This window comes from Aspergillus tanneri (genome assembly GCF_003426965.1).
Source record: "Aspergillus tanneri strain NIH1004 chromosome Unknown AapTan_9_pilon_pilon_pilon, whole genome shotgun sequence".
In the NCBI taxonomy this organism is placed as follows: domain Eukaryota; kingdom Fungi; phylum Ascomycota; class Eurotiomycetes; order Eurotiales; family Aspergillaceae; genus Aspergillus; species Aspergillus tanneri.
This window is the reverse complement of record NW_022984636.1, coordinates 910,299-929,296: the sequence shown is the minus strand read 5'-3', so window position 1 is coordinate 929,296 and position 18,998 is coordinate 910,299. Positions and strand designations below refer to the sequence as shown.

The window sequence follows — 18,998 nt, the reverse complement described above, 5'->3', positions numbered from 1 at the left end:
CATTGTTGCCTACTCAACACACTCTATTTCCACATCCCTGCCAACCTTCTTTTCTCCATGCTCCCCTTCTAGCGCCATGCATATCATATTCACTCCTCCGTTTGATTCTAGTACTGGTTCGTCATGAATAATGTGTGCTTGTAACTTTGACAAGGGACGCTCCGTTGGTTTGAGCATCGAAGACCCTTCTATCGGTAGTAAAATATAATGTTTTGTTGGGTTTAGGATTTTCGCGTTTTTGGAGAAGTGGAATACAGTACAGGCGAGGACCTAGAGTCAACTAGTTAGAAGATATCTCCTTTAGGCCGGTATTGGACGATACAGCAGGCGAAGGAAGTAGAGAAGAGAATAGAAAAACTTACGTTATATCCCTTTGTTCTCATTTCTGCTTTCAATCTCTCAGTTCTATCCTGAAGGAATTTTCCGCCGTATTGCCAGCCGAGGCCTGGTTGTTCTATACGGATGTTGGGCCCATTGCGCTCGATTTCCTCACCCAGCTCTTGCACAATCTTCTTAGCACTGTCCCAGAGTTCGCGACTCATACTGGGTTTTAAAATAATCTATGACCTAGAAAGAATACATTAGCAAGAGTATGCCCTTCTACGTGTCTCCAGACTTACCCATATAGTTTGGGGCATAATAAGATATTCTTTGTGTTATGCGGTAGCTGGCTGCTTAAGACTGAGGGGCATAGCGGGGTTTTGAGCCAGCAACAAGATTCACGTGATATTGGGTAGCTGCCCGATTTTCTCCCAACTTTAATATGGACTGCCATCTTAATAGCTCTAAAAATTATCTGGCTATTACAACCTTAGTTATTTTATTCATATGGTCCAAATGTTTCAATTCTTAGTTGCCATGCTTCAAGCACATATCGTCCCATTTGTGTTAAATCAATAGATCTGAAATATGTCACTTATTTAGTACTTCCGTGAAGTATCTCGCACTCTTTGCACCTTCACACGCATTCGATAGGTTCATCTATTTAGTATCAGGATAAAATTTCATCCAGAGAACGGCATGAAACTGGATGCGTAGTGCTGGCACATACCATGCAGCATGGTATCAATCGGATACCACCAGCAGAGGCAAAGTTACGCCGATATGGTCTTGCAGCGTACACCTCGGGAAATCCTTTGGGCATTCACATATGGAACTATACTGATTGATATTGTGTTCAAGTCCTAATATTTGTAGAGTCGTTCCTAGTCAAGTTCCCAAGTGGGGCTAAGGACAGCCGGAATTTAGGGGTTTGTGAGGTAATAATACTGAGCTAATTGGTGCGTATTTAGAGAAAGCAATCTTGGCGGGTTTAACACAAAATCCAAATTCTGTATATACAAAACTAATAGTCTAGTGGTAATACATTAGACCTAGTAATATAGAGATACCGGGGTTCGATTCCTAGTAGGAGCTTTGCGAGTCAATATTGGACCATCTACAACGGATGGTCCAATGTAGATGGTCCAATATTGACTCGTTCCAGTTTCTAATGCTATGGAGGACCCCTGGATATTTTTAAGCGTCTTGTGAATAGACAAGGGACAGGAGATGGGTTATGTGAACTAGCAGCACTTGGAAATAAAAGAAAACTCACTATTATTTCTGACAGTTCCACTTTCCAGGAAGAGGAGTCATGTTACCTAACATATTCAAAAACAACTCTGGCCGCTAGTGTAAATGTAAATGCAAATTGGCCAGCTCAGCAAGTGACCAAGGATTGCAATAGTAACTGGTGAAATATTACTCCGCTCCCACCGAGGGCACAGTGATGACACGTCAGCGTTTTGTGGGTGCGCAGGTGAAGGCGCGAAGGAGTGTGATGGTAGGGCGGCAAGGGCGCTAAACCCGACGAGTCAAAAAAAGCTACTGAACAAGGACATACAACAGCACAGGTTCGCTGGTGGTCACCTACCCAACTAATGTGGTCATAAGTTGGGTGGGTATAGCCTGGGTGACCATACCAATAGACCAATTTTGAAGTTACAGTATTCTCATTATCTATAGCTTTCCCCTTTAGTATCTACAAAAAAACAATTGAATTTCTGCTGCTCTGCCATCGCTGATTCCGGTAATGTGGTTTCTATCCCCGTAGACATTGTGTGTGATGAATTAACCGGTCAGCTAGGTAATATAGTAGAAGAGAATATCACTATATCTTGTATCAAGATAATATATAGAACACTCATAGATAAATCCTGTTTACTACCCCCAACCTTCCATTCCTCAGTGCTAGCCTCTGATAAAATCTTCCATTCCTTCACAACTTGACCTCATTCTCTTCCTCTTCGGTTGAGGGGCACCCAGCAATGATGTCTACCATTTCCAATGGTCTAAGATTGGTATTGTAGTGTGGTTCTGCAGTTAAAGCAGAGGTCACTATGTTAAACTTCACTTGTACTGAAGTGAAGTTCAGCTGGCGGTACCTGATTCACTGGTATTGCTGCCTGGTGGCCGTTGAGCCTTTCAGATCTCTTGGGTTCATCTCCCACTTTATAGCCTCTTTCTCCCTTTATCTCTTACCTCTCACTCTACCGGCTTGTCCAGTCCTTCTGCTCTTGCCGCATGCTATGGCCAGTCTGTTAATTCAGTACGTATAATCTCTCTTCTACCTTTCCTTTAGGGTCATCTGGCTTTTTGTGCTGGGATTGCTCCTCTTGCCAGGTCTGAGACTCTTCTGTCCTCTGGAGCTGAAGCCGTTCTGCATCTGAGGCTTTCTGATCCCCCTCAGAGCTAGAGATGCTGCGGGATATGAGTTCTTTCTATCTCTTTGAGGTTGTAGCCCCAGTTTTGCTAACTACAGTCCCCTATAATCCCCCTTGCTTGTTCCTTTGAAAATGTCCGCTCGCCGCGACTCCGGCACTTTTGCTGCCGCTGCTGTTGCCTCTGGCCCGGCTTTCTCTCCCGGTTGTCCTGTGTCCGGTGAGTACGAGATTGTATATGTCTTGTTCTGGCTAATATACCCTTCTGCTTAGGCGAGGTCGAAACTCCTCTTGCTGAAGCTAATGATCAACTGTTTGCTATGTCACGTCTAGATGACGCTTACCCGGTGCTCATGCTGTGTCGCCTGCTTCTTCTATCTATGAGGATATATCTATTGGCCATTGGCCTTAGAAGACACCATTTCTGCTATAGAGGTTGTGCTTGCCCACCTCTGCCAGGCGGAGAGTCGGATGAGCAGGGCCTGACTGGTGGCTTTGGGGTTTTGTTTCCTGTGTTCCCTTTTGTAGGAAGAGCATTCTCCATGTCCACTTAATAATAGCAATGGAACTTCTGTTTTCCTATTCCTGACCTACTGTCCCCATAGCAGCGTAGCATCTGTAGCATCCGCAAGTTTGTATTCCAGTGATATGCAACCTCCAAGTTCTGGATGATGCCTCAATTCCGCTTATTCTGAAACGAATAGCCACTCTATCCACAGTTTGAGAAGTAAGTTAGAGTATTTATACTCCCGTGATTTGGCAGCAGTCCTTCTCAGAAAACTTTAATGACATTATAACGTTATAACTATTCATCTCTCCACTATTAAAGAACTCTCCCCTTCTCAGTATTTTTTTGGCATGGGCCATCCCATTCTCAGTTATATGCACGCAAATTCTTGGGAGTGCATCCCAGCCCCGCGAAGCCTGGCCACGTGCAAGAAAAAACGAAATGCCCCGTGGGTCAAGGGCGAAGAAGAAAAAGGAAAAAAAAGGGGAGAGGACAAACATCGCTGGAACCAGTGATTACCGGTCGCTGGCAGGTGCAGATTCACTTGCTATTACGTCAAAGTAGTCAGTTGCTGGAGCAAACTATGCTAAGCCTGCTACTCAAATTACTGTTGGAAGGGTTCTGCAACGATATCCAAAGTTAGAGCGCCGTTCTTGTGAGTGTCATAGACCCAGTACGAGCTTTTAGGTTCAGTAATCCTAACGCTTTCGTCAACGATAACTCTGGATGAACTGCGAAGGTCGTTTATTAATGGTATCGCAATGATATGTGACTCAAACAAGGGTGGTGATACTGTCACAGCTGTAGCACTACAGACCACGCCTCAGCAAACAGTTATCTGGCTTGCTGCCAATGAGAGACCGAGCAGCAAAATGATGCATTATATGCAAGAAGTTTTGCATCTTCTTGCGGGTGTAAATACGGAGCAAAAACTTTCAGTAACCGGAATAATCGCGGGCAAGGTCATTGAGTTTTGTGGACGAAGACTGAGACTATTATCGGAGCAAGTTAGCCAAGGCTCTCCCTAAGTGTTTGGGCAAGATTGAATCTTCTAAAAGTGACTAGCCCTGCGTGTTTACATACACCTCTCCCCCATCAGCTCACTCTTCCTCCTGTTTTCCACTCGGTAAAGAAGATATAGGAGTACTGAACTATCATTGGAAGTATCCCAATCACCCAGTAGCTATCCCGAATTATCAATAGTAATTAAGTGGATGAAAGATCTGTGGAGCCTCACGACGGATCATAAGAAATCTCTAAAGGATATTATAAACGTCTGCACGAAGAACCGAATTTATTTTCCGGTTCTTGCTTGTCTAGCAAGAAAAGAGACTGGCGAGCATCAACCATTTACGCAAGCAAAGCACTATATTGGACGTCTAGCACTCTATCTAAGATGTGTTTGGACGTTGGTCGATGGAGCTTTAGAAATCCCCCAATTACTGGGAGACTATCAGCTCCATCAAATCCGGTGGCGACTTGTATGGACTCCATTAGAGGAGATAGATGGTCTGGATCGCAGACCATGGGATTGAATCATTCGACGGCTGGACCGGCAGCCTCAGACAATAATCCACAGCCTGATTCGCACCTCAGCTGCGAATCAGGGCACGTGTACGGAAGTCGTGGGGTGCTTTTTTTAAAATCATGCCGTGGTCACACGGCTATACCTTTGTAGGTAAAGGTGTTCCGATCGAGTTTGTAGAGGCTCGAATGTGTATTCACATCTCGCTCCATCCAAGGAATATCCGTTCCAGTTTTCCTTGGCTGCCTGCAACTTCGCTGCCCATTCTCTTACACATTGCCGAGATTGTTCATCTGATGTTCATGAGCTACGCCGGAAGGACTCTCGCAAGTTGGCATGATCTGGATCGCCATCGACTAATACAAGCCGAGAAATACTTGCAGGCAATTCACGATCTACTTGTGCTTCATGGTGATCCAATACCCAGCAACATGGTTGGGTGACGTTTATTGATCTTTGAGTGGGCAACATTGCAAACCAGACGACTACAACTAGTTGGCATTTCACCTCATCAGAAACGCAAGCGAGGGGCCTGCTCAAAGAAGAGCCTTAACAAGCATCTTAACTGTTCTGAGCGCGAGAAGCAACGCTATGGATTATGATGGTGTGACCGTATCATTCGTACACGAAGATGGCTTTAATTCCGCAAAGCCGGATTTCCATTCAAATCAGAATGCGGTTCTTGTTTGCTAAGACACTTCAACCTTGCTCCAAACGCTAGCCTATAAAAGGTTATCTCATTCTTCCCACCAATTAATCTGGCCTTTCTGTTGATGAGATCGCCCAATGAGAGAAAGCCAAACTCGTGGGCGCTACGCCGACTGCCGTCTCGCTTCAAGCTTCCCCTGTCTTCATTCTGATTAACAACTTCGCGGTGTGGGGGTTCCCTTCTCACCAACAGGCGATATAACATGATGGCCTCACCCGGTCACCAGAGTCCAGGCCCAAGCACTTCACACACTCCCACCTCTGATCCTGACAAGCTTTGATAAGGGCCAGGAGGAATCTCCGAACACTCCTAGTGGCTTCGGCCCCGAACTCGGTGACCCTCCTTACCCTTTAGTCACTGCTGATATTTGGCCACTGGTGGTTGCAGCAATATTAAGTTGCAGATCTCTGAAATTTCCTCTTTCGACTATTTTCCAGGGAGGTGTCTCCCCGAAGATATGTCTTTCTTTTATATCGCCCCAGAGATTTGACAGAGTAAGAAGTGATATTAAGCCATCATTTTTGAAACCTATAAATTCGTATATCTTCGGGTCTTCGTGCAAGCGGTTGGTGTCGCGACCCAGACAGAAATATTGCCAACTGATACGTGGAAAACAAGTATACCGCTTCTAGGCTTGGCTTGAGTTCACTGATGTCTCTGAAGTACGAATCAGAATTATGCATTTAATATGTCGGTTGAGTGATCTTATGAACGTTAATATATGTTGGCGGCAAGAAGACCACTGGGAACGCGCTTTCTGTGGTTGGGTGCTAAAGCAGCGTTGTTCCCTGAAAAGCGGATATTGCCACCAGATCCGAAATTGTGGCCTCCGTACCAAATTCGTGGCCCTCGATGCTTATATAGAGAGATATAACTTTTCGCATACATGCTTTTCAACTTCTATGATACATTCCCATCCCTTTTCGGACGATATAGAATAATTAATTTGATTGACAAGGCTTATATATGTGTGTAACCATGCTGCAGATTATACCAGGCACGCAGCGGCCAAGGCTACTAAAGAACCCAAGCATCTATTCGCTAGAAGCGAGACCGTCGCAGAACCAGTCTGATAAAGAAATCTTCTAGGCAGAGCAAGATGTGTGGCGCCGATATTTATTTAGGCATACGTATCAGGGGGACTGGTCGAGAATATATCTTTTCCGCGGATGCTTCGGGATTTTGGGCATTTTTGGGTTCACAATTGGTACAGCTCCAGATATATACAATCTCTCCAATAGCTCATTTCTTCAGACCTCCTATTATCCAACTCCAAGCCAGATAACTGATACGGCCATCATTAATTCAAGAGACCAAGATTTGTTGGCGACTTAAGAGGGGATTGAAACAGAAGATCTGAAATCCCGCATCGGAGACTAACGTGCATTAGGTTTGACGGTTGCGATTAGATCTCCGGTGGAGGATAGGTTTATATGTAACCATGGTCGGTCCAGGTGTATCAATGAACGAGACTATTCAATCTATTCAAAGTTAGCCTAGGTCGCTACGTCTTTTGCGTGGGAGGTGTAGTGCCAACCGGCTCTGAGTGGACCGTTTTCAGGGAATTACTGATTTACAACAGATGCACGCTGCGCGGTGCAAGAGGTCACCGGGCGATCTGAACCACCAGCAGGACCTGCAATTGCCTCAACAGAGATTACGTCGCGAAATTAGCCGCTTCTCACATGCCACACAATCGTCTCGAGAGGCCAACCAATGGCCAGTGAAACCAAACATTGGGGATAGCCCTTGGCGATCCACGAACCAACGTATAGGGTAGAAAAGCTCCCCCACGGGATACCCAACCCCATCTTCCAGCCGAACCGACAACACTATTATAATACCCAAAAAGTTAAAGGAGAGCTGGACCGGGACACAATAGTGCCCTTACTTCTGGCACACTGCGTTTTCACTGGCACTGGTCCGCAGTGGCCGGTTGGCGATGATGTACTCCTTCTGCAACTTGTCCACTTGCTGGAGGGCGCTGACTAACACTGCTCCAGAATACGACACCGGATGGCACCCCTGCACCGGTATAACTGACCGTCAGCCTCTCGTTCCGGGGCGGCCACCAGCTCAAAAAAAAAAAAAAAAAAAAAAAAAAAAAAAAAAAAAAAAAAAAACCTGGGTCAACAATCTCAGCAGGCACCGATGACCGTGATCTCCAGCCCCCTGCGCCGCAGTCTGCCGGATCCAATTATCCATGCAGTGGGCGGCATCCAGACGCGGCTCAGGCCCCAAGAGCTGGATGTCCAGGCGTGACACAGACTCTCGGTCTGAGCACGTTGTCTGGTGCCAGAGCCGGAAACCAGGGTGCTTTGCCGTTCATAGTCTTGAGAAACGAATGCAAGACCGGCCACAAAAAGTGCCTACGAGCCAGGGAACGAGGAGGTCGTCCAGTCTGGGGTGGGCATGCCTCTTCGTCCATTTCGCCAGTACCAGTGTTCAAGAGAATGCCCAGTGGCGGCCGCCAAGGCCATATGAACCGCGGTCCCTGTCGGCAGAGTCCGGCCGAGTGGTTATGTTCCAGGCCTCCATCCCAGCAGTCGCTGAGAGTCGACAGCGCAAATGGACCGAATAGCCTACCACTGTTAGCCGGCGACACGCCTCCAAGTTGCCCGATTTGGCTAAGGCTTGTTGGTTTTTGCTTACATTGGGACCGCCGACGTGGCACAGGCGCGGCATAGACATTGGTTAGTGGGACAATTCCCGCTAGGAGCAGAGGTACCCTGCTTGGGAAGCTTTTCATTAGGAAGTTTGGACGGGATAACTTAGATAAATCCATTGCAGTAGAATTGGAACAAGGACAAGACTGGTTACGACGCCTTAAAAAAAAGAAAAAGCAAAAGCGAACGAATATATCGGAAATACTGGCAAAAAAAAAACATAGGCAGGCTTACCGGCATCTTGTGGCCGCACTGACATAGCCTTGTAGTTGGTCAAGATGACTGTGTCGTCTGCAGTTGTCGTGGTTAAGGTCCCGACGAACAGCCCAGCCCGAAAAGCCGCTGGGTGCAGTTATAATATTGCCAGAGAAGTGATTCGGCCTTCTCTGAATTATACAATCCGCGACCGATAGCGTTGCGTATAATCGGACGCGACCAAGAGAGCAGGCGCCGGGACTGTCGCTTGTTGTTGAAGAAATCAAATAGGAGACGTTGGAATGCATCAGGGTTGCACGATGGGCTTTTTCCCCTGCAGAGATGTCCAGCACAGATAAGGCCACCTGGTTACGTCCCATCAGCGCGGGCCATGGCTAAATTCTTGAGATGTAAGCGGCAGCGGCTCCGATAACCAAATCATAATATAACCTATAAATAAGTTGAAGTCTTCGGGAAAAGCAGCTGTGCTCAACGTCCGTTCGGCACGCAGTGGAGTCGGGAAGAGTGGATCATCCTAAAAAGACAACTGGGTCGGTTTGTCGGTTTCCCGATTCACCGCCCCTGACGACCAATTAGCTGCGGTCAGCCGTGGCGTCTCAGCCACTCACCTGCCATGAAGTAGCCTAGGCTGAATTCCTTGGCCAGGCCGTTCCCCAAGCCGCCGGGCCAAGGAGTCACCAGCTCGTGGACGCTGGAATTATTACTATGCACGACCGCGAGAAATGGAAGGATTTAAACCACTAACTCCAGGGACGCTCCGGTACATGCATGTCAATTCCCCTACGTGTGTTCCTGCGGCACCGGCCCAAATGGAATGAAGAATGGAAGGACTCAGTTTACGTCTGGTATCATCGATTAGAATCTTTCTCTATCATAAGTGTTCAAACAATTAATCGGCGTCTAGGTGCAAATCTAAGCTGTAGTGCAGGTGTCCGAGAAAGTTAGTCTTTCTGAACGGGATGTTGAAGCACTTGCCTGGCAGCTTGGCCCGTGGGAGATCGCGCGTCGTGCGCCGTAGCATCGCGAGAATGGTGAACGAGTTATATTCAAATCAGCATAAACTATGCACACAGTGGGAAACTGATTGTTCAGAGAGGGAACCTGTAAAGTTATTATATTCCTTAGTTCTCTGTTTTCTGAAGTAATTGCTAAAGAAATTAGTAAAACAAGTGAAATTGGAGCTTTTATCTCTGGCCATCACTAAGCCTTCGCTGTGGTAAATTTTAGACATCCATGGCTCCCTGCGGAGTCAAGCTCTCGAGCTAAGTGCAAGAGCTCCATAGCCCCACAAACCGCGCCCGAGCAAAGGAACTTAAGACAATAATTGAGGAGAGTCCACTACCCCTTCTCACCCCCGGAGACATGATCACACGACTGCAGCACATCAGCGACCAGGAAGGCCTGGACACTGCGGTAGGAACAACACTAGACCTCTGTCTCTCCCCCTGGGACCTCCAAACCCAACTCCAATACGTCCGCATCGTGCACAGCGTTTTCGGCCTATCGGACCCCCTCCCTATGGAAATAGAGTTTAACATACACCTGGTTAAACGCCGGCCCTTTCCAAAGCGCTACTGGAGATGTATAGATGTTAAAAAGCTACGGGATACAGTAGTAACTAGTTTCCTTAACAACCAGGGTACAAGGTGTCCTTCAAACGGCTCGGCCAGTTTATCCGGCAGATCATATAAGAACATATCGAAGCATCAACGCCACGGAAACATCCCGCGGTACTCTCCCGGCCTGGCTTCACACCCCACTGTCACCAACTACAGAAAGAGGCCAACCGGGCACACCGCAGGGTAATCCAATACCGAGCCAGACACCAACAGGAGGGCCCTCTGGCGTACCGAATGGGATTCCGGAAGAAAAGGCGATAAGCCAAGCGAGCGATACACTACCGCCAACAGGCACATCACAAAAAGATCGCTGAATCTAGTGGCAACATCTCGCAGAGCTGGCAGCTTGTCCGATGGTGTAAAGACCGATCCATATACTGTGGTGGGATGCAACGGGAAGATTTTGCCACCACGGAGGAGCTCTACCATCTGATGCAGCAACGGCGCCACCTTGGGCTTGTTGTGCACGGCGAGGGCAGCCAAATCGATGCCGAAGAAGGCGAGGTTCTCGGCAAACAGACGCATGGCCAAGCGACCACGGCCCAGGAAGTCTCATTTTCCGAGGTCAAGCATACAGCCTTCGGGTACAACGCACTTCCAAGAAGCATGGAGCAGTTCACCCGAAGCGAGTTAAGGACGACGTCGACGCCAGTCCCATCTGTGACGCGCAATACGTCCGCCACGAAGCTGTCGTCGCGGGAGTGGAAGATGCGGTCTCGTGGAACGCCCAGCTCCTTGGTGAGGAAGTCGACCTTGTCTGGCGAGCCCACGGTGCAGTAAATGTCGGCGCCCAGCCAGCGCGCAACGTGGATGGCGGCAATACCACGCCACCGGCTGCGCTGTGAATCAGCAGTTTCTGGCCATGATTACATGGGCCTTCTCGACAAAACTCCACAAGACGGTGGCGTATGGGATGATCAAGCCTGCCGCATCCTCGTCGCTAACATTTTCAGGCGCCCGGACAACCAATGTTGCCGGCACCTGCATCTCGGTGGCGAAAACACCCGTCGGATCTCCATAAACACGACGCGCTCACTTATAGCAACATGCTTTGACATTGTCGCCGAGGCCATGGTAACCGTCGCTGTCTGAATGCCCGTCGGGGTCCATGATGTCCATCGCCTCAGCAACATCGTGGAAGTTCAGACCCGCGACGGTGATACGCACTGGATGTCTCCGGCAGCGAGCGATGGGAGCCTATGGCCGGTCGAGCACATGGACTGTAGCATGCCCGGCTGTCCTATCGTAAGATGCTTGGCTTCGGTCGGAGGAGAGGCGTCGGACAGCGCCTTGTTGACGGACAGCGTATGGATCCGGCTCACGAGTACCTGGCCATTCCGCCAGATGTATTCAGACTCAATGTCAAGACTGCCATCGCGGCTCGTTGCCGTCTTTTGCACGTGCCGTACACTGCTTAGTATCCGCGCCACGGCGTGGCTCGTTTCCTTGTCGAGCTTGTCCAACTCGGCGGTTACGAAGTCAATGGCCATCTCACCACGGATGCATCTTGCCATTCCCAACATTTTGCCGTAGTGTGGATCAGAGCATTCTGTCTGGGCGGACCGCATCAGCCAAAGCACCACCTGTCCCGACACATCTTCCACTATATCGATGAAATTTGCCAGGTCTTCCGAACCGATGTCCGCCAGCAAGGGAGCGCGTTCGTCGTCGACGTCCATGAGGGAGATGATGTCTTGGTTGTCTGGCAGCTTGGACCCCCAAATGAACTCATCTAGGGTGTATCCCGCGGCCTCGAGCACGCTCTTCACACCTTGTCCGAACTGGCCCAATTCGGCACTCGGCTTCAGGAGAGTGATCCTCGTGCCAGCGTCTTCAGACTCGGAAGTGTCATCAGATCGAGCACGTGCTACGATGCTGCTGACAGTAAAAAAGTCTGGGTGCTTGTTGTCATGGACGGAGGACTGGATCCTGTGGAAGCCACTCTGTCACAATCTGACATCCCATTCGTCTTCTGAAATTATTGGACGATCAACGCGGCCGTCCTCGATTCCGACCCACCATCCCTCGAAGAGACCAAAAATGAGGTCGGGATATCTCGTATCTGTGCGCGAGCAGGATATGTCAGTTCGCTATTGATTACTAGTAGCTGGAGAGCATGTAGTTTGGGAGACGACGTACCTGAACAAACTTCCTGCAAATACATTTGTCCATCCGGTTTCAGTAGTGTTCGACAGCTCTTCAACGTGTCGGCCAAATTAGGAGTGGCATGTAAGACCTAGATAGCCATACGTCAGTTCACTCACGTAGACGACAACAAATTGGCTGGTTGTTCCCGAGTCAAAACTTACGTTAGAAGCCAGAATCAAATCCTACGATGCGGCCTCGAACCCTTGTTCAATCACATCCGCTGTAATGTCACAGACGGCAAACTTGAGATTTTGGTATTGACTGAAGCGTTCCTTGGTTTGGTTCACGAAACCAGCCGAGACGTCGGTGATGGTGTAGTCCCCGTATAGGCGCTCCCCCTCGCTGGAGTGCAGGGCTTCTAGCACCACAGCAGTCAGGCTGCCCGTGCCAGCGCCTATCTCTAGGACACGGAGCTGCGGCTTGTTCAGACCCAGGACGCGGAAGAAGTCTCTGTTGTCGGACCAAGCGTTGTATTCGTTGTAGACCTTCTGCACGCTTTTCGCCGGCGAGGAGAAGGTCCAAGAAATCTTGTCGACCTTCAAGAATACCCTTGATATTGGTGTAAGCACGCCAGAGCGCTTCAACAATGTTCTCCACCGGGTTGCCCCTGCTCCGCTCGTGCCATTCGACCAGCTTTCTTAGTCGAGCCTCTCGACCAAGGGCCTTAAGCTCCACGGAGTCGGGAACCTTGGCCTGGCCCTGATCGACCCGATCCAATTGATTGGCAACTCCAGCCAAAAAGTGCTTGAAAAAGGGCTGTGCAAGAGATGTGACCGTAGCTGCCACTTGTTGGATCTCGACCGCGCACAGTAGGCAAAACTGTTCCGCGAATATAATGCCGGCGGTCATGTCTCCCGCAGGACGTATCAGTGTCCACGGAGGAGCAAAATCAGAAGCCGGATGCCACTGGACCGACCAGGCGTTCGTTGCAGGTGCCTCCTGCTTGATTGCTCCATTCATTCCCGTGGCTTGGAATCCATTGAGCACAAACGCCACGTCGTTTTCATATGTGACGTTGTAAGAGTCACACAACGCCAACATCGCAGACTCCTGTGCAGTGGTGCGAACATGAAGCGTCGTCCGACTGCCACTGGCGCCGACGTAGAATTGCTCAATAAATGTGGGGAGGAACATCTTATCCAGACTACGATACTCGCCTTGGTGGCTGCGACGGACCACGACTGTAAGACAATATCTAGGGTGCATGGGTGAAGCGCATACTCCTCGCCGGCGTGTTGTCGATTGGGGATGCTGACTGACGCACTCATATCGACGGGACTCGCGGTCACGTTCTCTAGCCCAATAAAGCGATTGCTGTAGTTGAGAGGTGTTCGACAGGGTCTGATACCAGCGTTTCGAATCGGCCTTTCATGCAAGCGGTGCTATTTCCGGCCGAGCGGGACGGGCCACGGCACATCCATCGGTGACCAAGCCCCAGCATTGCTTTGTCCAGGCCCCTTATTCTCGGAAGAAATGGAAAACTCCCACCACCTGCTGTCATTTGAGGCGGTCAGAGAATGCTTCCGCAATGTAGTCACGAGCTCGATGCCCTTGCTCTCGTCCAGGAGCATTGCAGCCGCGATGTTGACATGTTGTACGGTGTAGGTTGTTGATCCCGTTAGCTGCAATGCGGCCTTTCCTGCAATAGCCAATGTAACCCGCAGCGGGCTTGACGTCGCTGCTCTCCAGGACACGATGGCTGACTAACTTATGCTTGCGGTTCTTGCGGAATCTCTAGCTCGCCGTCATACGGGTTTCGGACAGGTAGGAGTTGGTATTGTTCCACGGATAGGTGGACAGGTCGGGCAAAGTGTAAGCGTTTTCGGATACTGGCACTTGAGGCATAATGCCGAGACAGTAGAGGTTGCCGATAGCCACAAGGAAGGTGTGGGAAGCGTCTTCACCACATTCGGCGAGCGAGGTGTAGGGAGCTGAGCGGTTGGTTTCCTTGCATATGTGTCGAAGGGGACCCGTCAACGCCGAGTGAGGACTAGTCTCCAAGTGCGCCGTGTTAGGCATATCGGCCAACATCTGCGATACCGCGGTGCGGAACAGCACCAGGTTCTCGATGTTGAGCTGCCAGCACTGCGCATCTAAGCTTTTGCTCTCGCGCACCTGTCGGCCGCAGACTGGCCTTTGGCCCAAGATGTGGCTCAACGAGAGACTTGTAGAGGTCCCCGATGGTTGCTGTATGATGAGAACGGTAGGCGATCGGCACCCGAAGCTGACAGACGAATAAACCGGGATGCGCCTGTTTCAGGCTATCCATAGTCTCTTCAACGGCCTTCAGGTCACCGGAGATGGTTAAGCTGGCGTTGCCGTTCTCGCAAGCAAGCACGACACCGGGCTTTAGATGCTGTCCAACCTCGGCGCGTCCCACACCCACAGCCGCCATGGCGCCGGCAACCTTTGCAGCGCGCGCGAGCATAGCCACGGTAGTAAGCGGCAATAATCGCCTCTCTCCTCGTGAGCACACCAGCAGAGTAAGCGGCGGCGACCTCTCTACTCGAGTGCCCAACAACGGCGGATGGCTTGACGTTTCATGCAACAAGAGCATCAACGTAAGCCACCTGCACAGCAGCACATATGGGCTGAGAGCGGTCCGTAGGGCTGAACAGATTCTTGCGGCCCCGTCGGCCAACAATAGACCTTCAAATGTCCACTCGGGCGGATGCTCGAGCGACTTCAACACTTGGTTCACAGACCCAATGTAGACCTTTTCGTCGCCACCAAAGCACTTGGTAATAGCAGACCTCTCCAACGGATCGCCGACTACTGTTCTGGTGCCATGGAGTTCGATGACCTTGGTTTCTGCAAGTGGCAACCCTGCGGATGCGTATGTTTGGCGGATCAGCGTCTCCTGCGTTTTGGGATTAGGAGTGCCAAAGGTCCTGGACCCGTCACCTCCGTCTGCGTTGCCGTCACAGGCACGGATGACGGCGCGGATGGGGTTGCCGTCGCGGATGGCATGGTCGAGGCGCTTAAGATACAAGGCACACACGGACTCTCCGCGGGCGAAGCCGTTGGCGCTAGCATCAAACGTTTTGCAATTGCCATCGGGTGCTAACAGACCCAACATGGACATGGAGATGCTGGTTCGGGGCGTGATGATGACATTGGCGCCGGCTACTATAGCTGATGGGCATGAGCCTGAGCGGATGGTTAATACAGCCTGGTGCACCGCCTCAGCCTGCGGAACAGGCCGTCTTGATGCTGACACTGGGACCCAATAGATCGTACTCAAAGGCAAGGCGGTTCGCAAGCGCAAAATCTGACTTGCCCACCATTAAATACGGCTGGTGGTTCAGCAGGTCGACGTTCTGTAAGTCTTGCCAGTCTTCCGTGAAGTCCCCAACAAAGGTGCCAATGTTCCTCCCTCGAAAATTGGCCTCGCCAGCGCTTTCAAAGGCCTCACGCGTCACCTCGAGGAGCAGGCGTTGGCCGGGATCCAGGGTGGAAAGTTCAGCGTTGGACATGCCGAACATGGAAGCGCCAAATTGAGCCAGATCGAGGTCTAGGTAATATCCGTATTTTGTGATGACGGTGCCGGCCTCGCCAGATGGAGTAGGCTTCGACATTGTATCGATCCTCAGGGACGATGTTTCGGGCGTCTCCCTTGTCTACGAGAAAGTCAAAGAGGTCGGACGAGCTTCGGATTCCGCCCGGTAATCTCACGCCCATGCCACAAATGGCGATTGGTGTATTGTTCAAGTCCTCAAGTCCCGTGGCCCCGTTGGTCCCGTTACATGGGCACCGTTGGATGTAGCTTGCATGGTTGTCCCATTCGTGGATGTTCCATTGGCCCGAGAGTGGCCATTCGGAATGCCACCAAAGTGATTACTTGGCGACATGCTGCAGATGAATGTGATGGTGAATGAAGACGGACAGGACTAAAAAAGATAATGGACGTAGGGAATATGTAATTGGTATCTATGTGCAACAAGTGAAATGCTCGTGTACAGAGCCCATCACAACTGGAACGACATCTGGAGTTTCACGCATATAGGCTGGCTGGGGAATAAAGTGCTCAACGTTGATCCATTTGATATTAAGTACATGATACCACCACCGGTAGTCCGAGTGATCCTTCAACATGACGCCACTCACTTCTCAACTTTGTGATTTCTTCATGCTCGAGGATAAATATAGGCATGTTTAGTCCTCTGTGCCGGCTCTTTCATACATGAAAGTTGCCGTTTGCGAAACGAGACCCTACGTACTGAATCGAGGAATGCTCAATGCCTTGATTATAATGCTTGGTTGGGATAGAAGGATTAAGGGAACCCTCCCCTGGACCGCCTGAGCGATAAGGCCAGAGCCGCCAGACCACCATCATTTTAGTCATTGTACGTGATTGAAGGGTTATTCTATCTCATGTGTAGCCATCATAATCCGTTGTTGGTTGCATACGTAACCACAAGCTTCTTTCTTGCGTACAGAGAAAAATGGAAGCCGCTTGACATGCAATCCATCCTTTAAATCCCTCAATTGGTTACTTACCTATGCATGGCTTGTTTTCATATTCACTTATCGTCAGTCTGAATACTAAAATCTTATAGAAAAATAAGCGTGTGTCTCTGGCTGTAGATGATTTGGTGTGAATCCTGACAGCGTCAATACAGGGTTCGTGAGGTGGCACCACTCGAGTTGTAGCACCTTCACGGCACATATCTTCGTGCAAATAACCATTGTGCGCCAAAAATTGAACGGATATACCCGCCATGTGTGGGCCATGTGTGCACCACCTAATCAGCGGTGTTATTCGCCTATTCGCGGCCTAGGTGGCGTTCGCACCTTAACCCTGCCCGACCATGTGTGATGATCCTGTATACCTTGGTAAAATGGATAGATTCTATCTAAGGTGGCGATCTAACGAAACATCAAACGTAGAGAAGGAAGGAAGGAAGAAAGAATTCTATCATACAGGAAATGTGGGAATTCTCTACATTGTGGGATCAACAGTGAATAAAGCAAACTTGGTGCCTCAGGCAGGGTTCGACCTAGGTCCTGACACCATGGACAAGGGGGAAGACGCACCTCATTCCCATTCCGTTTCCTCAGCAAGGAGAGCCCGAAAGTTATCAAGTGAAGCCCCACACGATGCTTGTAGTTCCTCTAGGCGCTCGGCTTCACTCGTGATATCGCAACTTAGCCACAGAAGATCTCGACGAGGATTAAAGTAGAAGGAAGATTCTGAAAATCAGGATGTTGGATTAAGGTATATTGTTTTAGTGTATGAACGCGGGATTCATGACATATCCAGAGGGCAATAGGAGGCGGGTAATGCTCTACGGGAGAACTAATTTCCAAGGGTCTCGAGCTAAAATCTGCCTCCAGGAGCGTATTCAGAGTGCCAACTGGACGCAGGATAGTTGATTCTTTGTATTCGTCGTCGTCAAACGTCTCCCAGGATGCGGCTTCGATGACAATTATATGAGCAAGGAGGCCTCAAGCAACGCCTACAGGATGGTAATCGGGAGTGGATTACTACAATTGCGTGTATTTGTGCAGACCAGACTTTTCTTCTCCTGGTTTGATATACCAAGCCGTATCTGGTAAACTACAAGACTCCTGGCTTCAAGATTTTGATACTACAAACCAGAAATGTTTCTTTGCATCTTCACCTTCTGGCTGGACCAACGATGAGCTAGGATTTGCATGGCTTCAGCAAATATTTGACCGGGAAACAAAGGCCAAAGCTAGGAGGCGTTGGAGGCTTTTAATTCTTGATGGCCATGGATCCCATGTTACCATGAAGTTTTTAAACTACTGTGAGGCTAATAAGATTTTTGTGGCGACCTATCCACCTCATTCTACGCATTCCTTGCAGCCGCTTGATGTCAGTATCTTTGGACCGCTTTCAGCAGCCTACGGAGGTCAATTGGAAGCATTTTTCATGAATCTAAGGCCTAAGCCGTATTACCAAGTCGGGATTTCTTCAGGCTATTCTGGCCAAGCTGGAAGAAGGCCTTATCTGCCGGAAATATTGAAAGCGCGTGGAGAACTGTTGGGTTATGGCCTTTTAATCCTAGAAGTGGTATTGGCACGGTTTAGCAAGTTAGAGGATAAAAGACCTTCTTCTAGCAGTTCCTCTAAGTCTGTTATACAAGCAGAGGATTGGAGAAAGATTGAACAGCTTCTTAGAGAACTTTTTGCAGACTTCCGGGACCAAAACACTAAAATGTTGAGCCGAACGATGCATTATATTTCTACAGAGAATATCCTGCTTAAGCTACGAATAGGGCCTCCAGAAGGCTCTCCAGAATGAACAAAAGAGACGCCAACGTGCAAAGCCTTTACAGTTTGAATTACGGGCTCCTGAGGATGGTAATGCAGTATTCATTCTCCTAATAAAATCCAGCAAGCTCGGGATCTTCAAGCAGAAAAAGAGAAGCAAATACAGCTTTCAAAGGCTTTAAAAAAGGAAGAGAAGCTACGCCGTCAGCTAGAAAAGGAAAAAGAAACAACAATTAATTAAAAAAGGAAAAGAATCAGGGCATCTAATTAAGAGATACGTGCCCAAGCAGCGGAGGAAAAGAAACGCCAGAAGGAAGAGGATCAGTTGGCTAAAGAGGCCAATATACAGCTTCAAAATGACTTTAAACAGTCCAGGAAATGTAAGAAGAATCCTCCGGCAACTCCAAAAGCAAAGAATCAGGAAGATATTGTTGTCCCAGCACCTGAAGTTGTTGGAGAGGCCTCTATCACGGTAAATCGCCGAGGAAGGCAGGTCCGACTACCACATCGCTTTCGGGGCGGTTAAAATTTGTACACAGCTTCTTTAGAACCTCAGTTTAGTACCTAAAAAGATCTCGGTATAATTAAATTGTATGTGGCTCAAAAGCTTTATTTTCGACATTGCGGTGGTGTGTAACCTGACCGTTGGAAGGGAAATTCCCATGGGA

The 18,998-nt window shown here is 49.3% G+C and overlaps 3 protein-coding genes across 3 annotated transcripts; 1 reads left to right on the top strand and 2 right to left on the bottom strand.

The window, feature by feature from the left end:
• Positions 1–9: 9 nt before the first annotated feature.
• On the bottom strand, positions 10–542 carry ATNIH1004_011798 (uncharacterized protein; the record flags this gene model as incomplete). Its single annotated transcript, XM_033576360.1, has 2 exons — positions 10–270; positions 363–542. The coding sequence occupies 2 exons, from the start codon at positions 540–542 to the stop codon at positions 10–12; spliced, it is 441 nt and encodes a 146-aa protein (XP_033421024.1).
• Positions 543–2,837: 2,295 nt separating this feature from the next.
• ATNIH1004_011797 (uncharacterized protein) lies at positions 2,838–3,256 on the top strand (the record flags this gene model as incomplete). The annotated part of the gene is made up of 2 exons (XM_033576359.1): positions 2,838–2,922; positions 2,976–3,256. The coding sequence occupies 2 exons, from the start codon at positions 2,838–2,840 to the stop codon at positions 3,254–3,256; spliced, it is 366 nt and encodes a 121-aa protein (XP_033421023.1).
• Positions 3,257–7,331: 4,075 nt separating this feature from the next.
• On the bottom strand, positions 7,332–15,671 carry ATNIH1004_011796 (uncharacterized protein; the record flags this gene model as incomplete). Its single annotated transcript, XM_033576358.1, has 17 exons — positions 7,332–7,469; positions 7,714–8,026; positions 8,097–8,214; positions 8,345–8,452; positions 8,508–8,670; positions 10,177–10,496; positions 10,541–10,779; positions 11,113–11,874; positions 11,965–12,007; positions 12,085–12,181; positions 12,210–12,249; positions 12,280–12,506; positions 12,556–13,434; positions 13,497–13,732; positions 13,845–14,280; positions 14,327–15,222; positions 15,293–15,671. The coding sequence occupies 17 exons, from the start codon at positions 15,669–15,671 to the stop codon at positions 7,332–7,334; spliced, it is 5,394 nt and encodes a 1,797-aa protein (XP_033421022.1).
• Between the last annotated feature and the right edge of the window lie 3,327 nt (positions 15,672–18,998).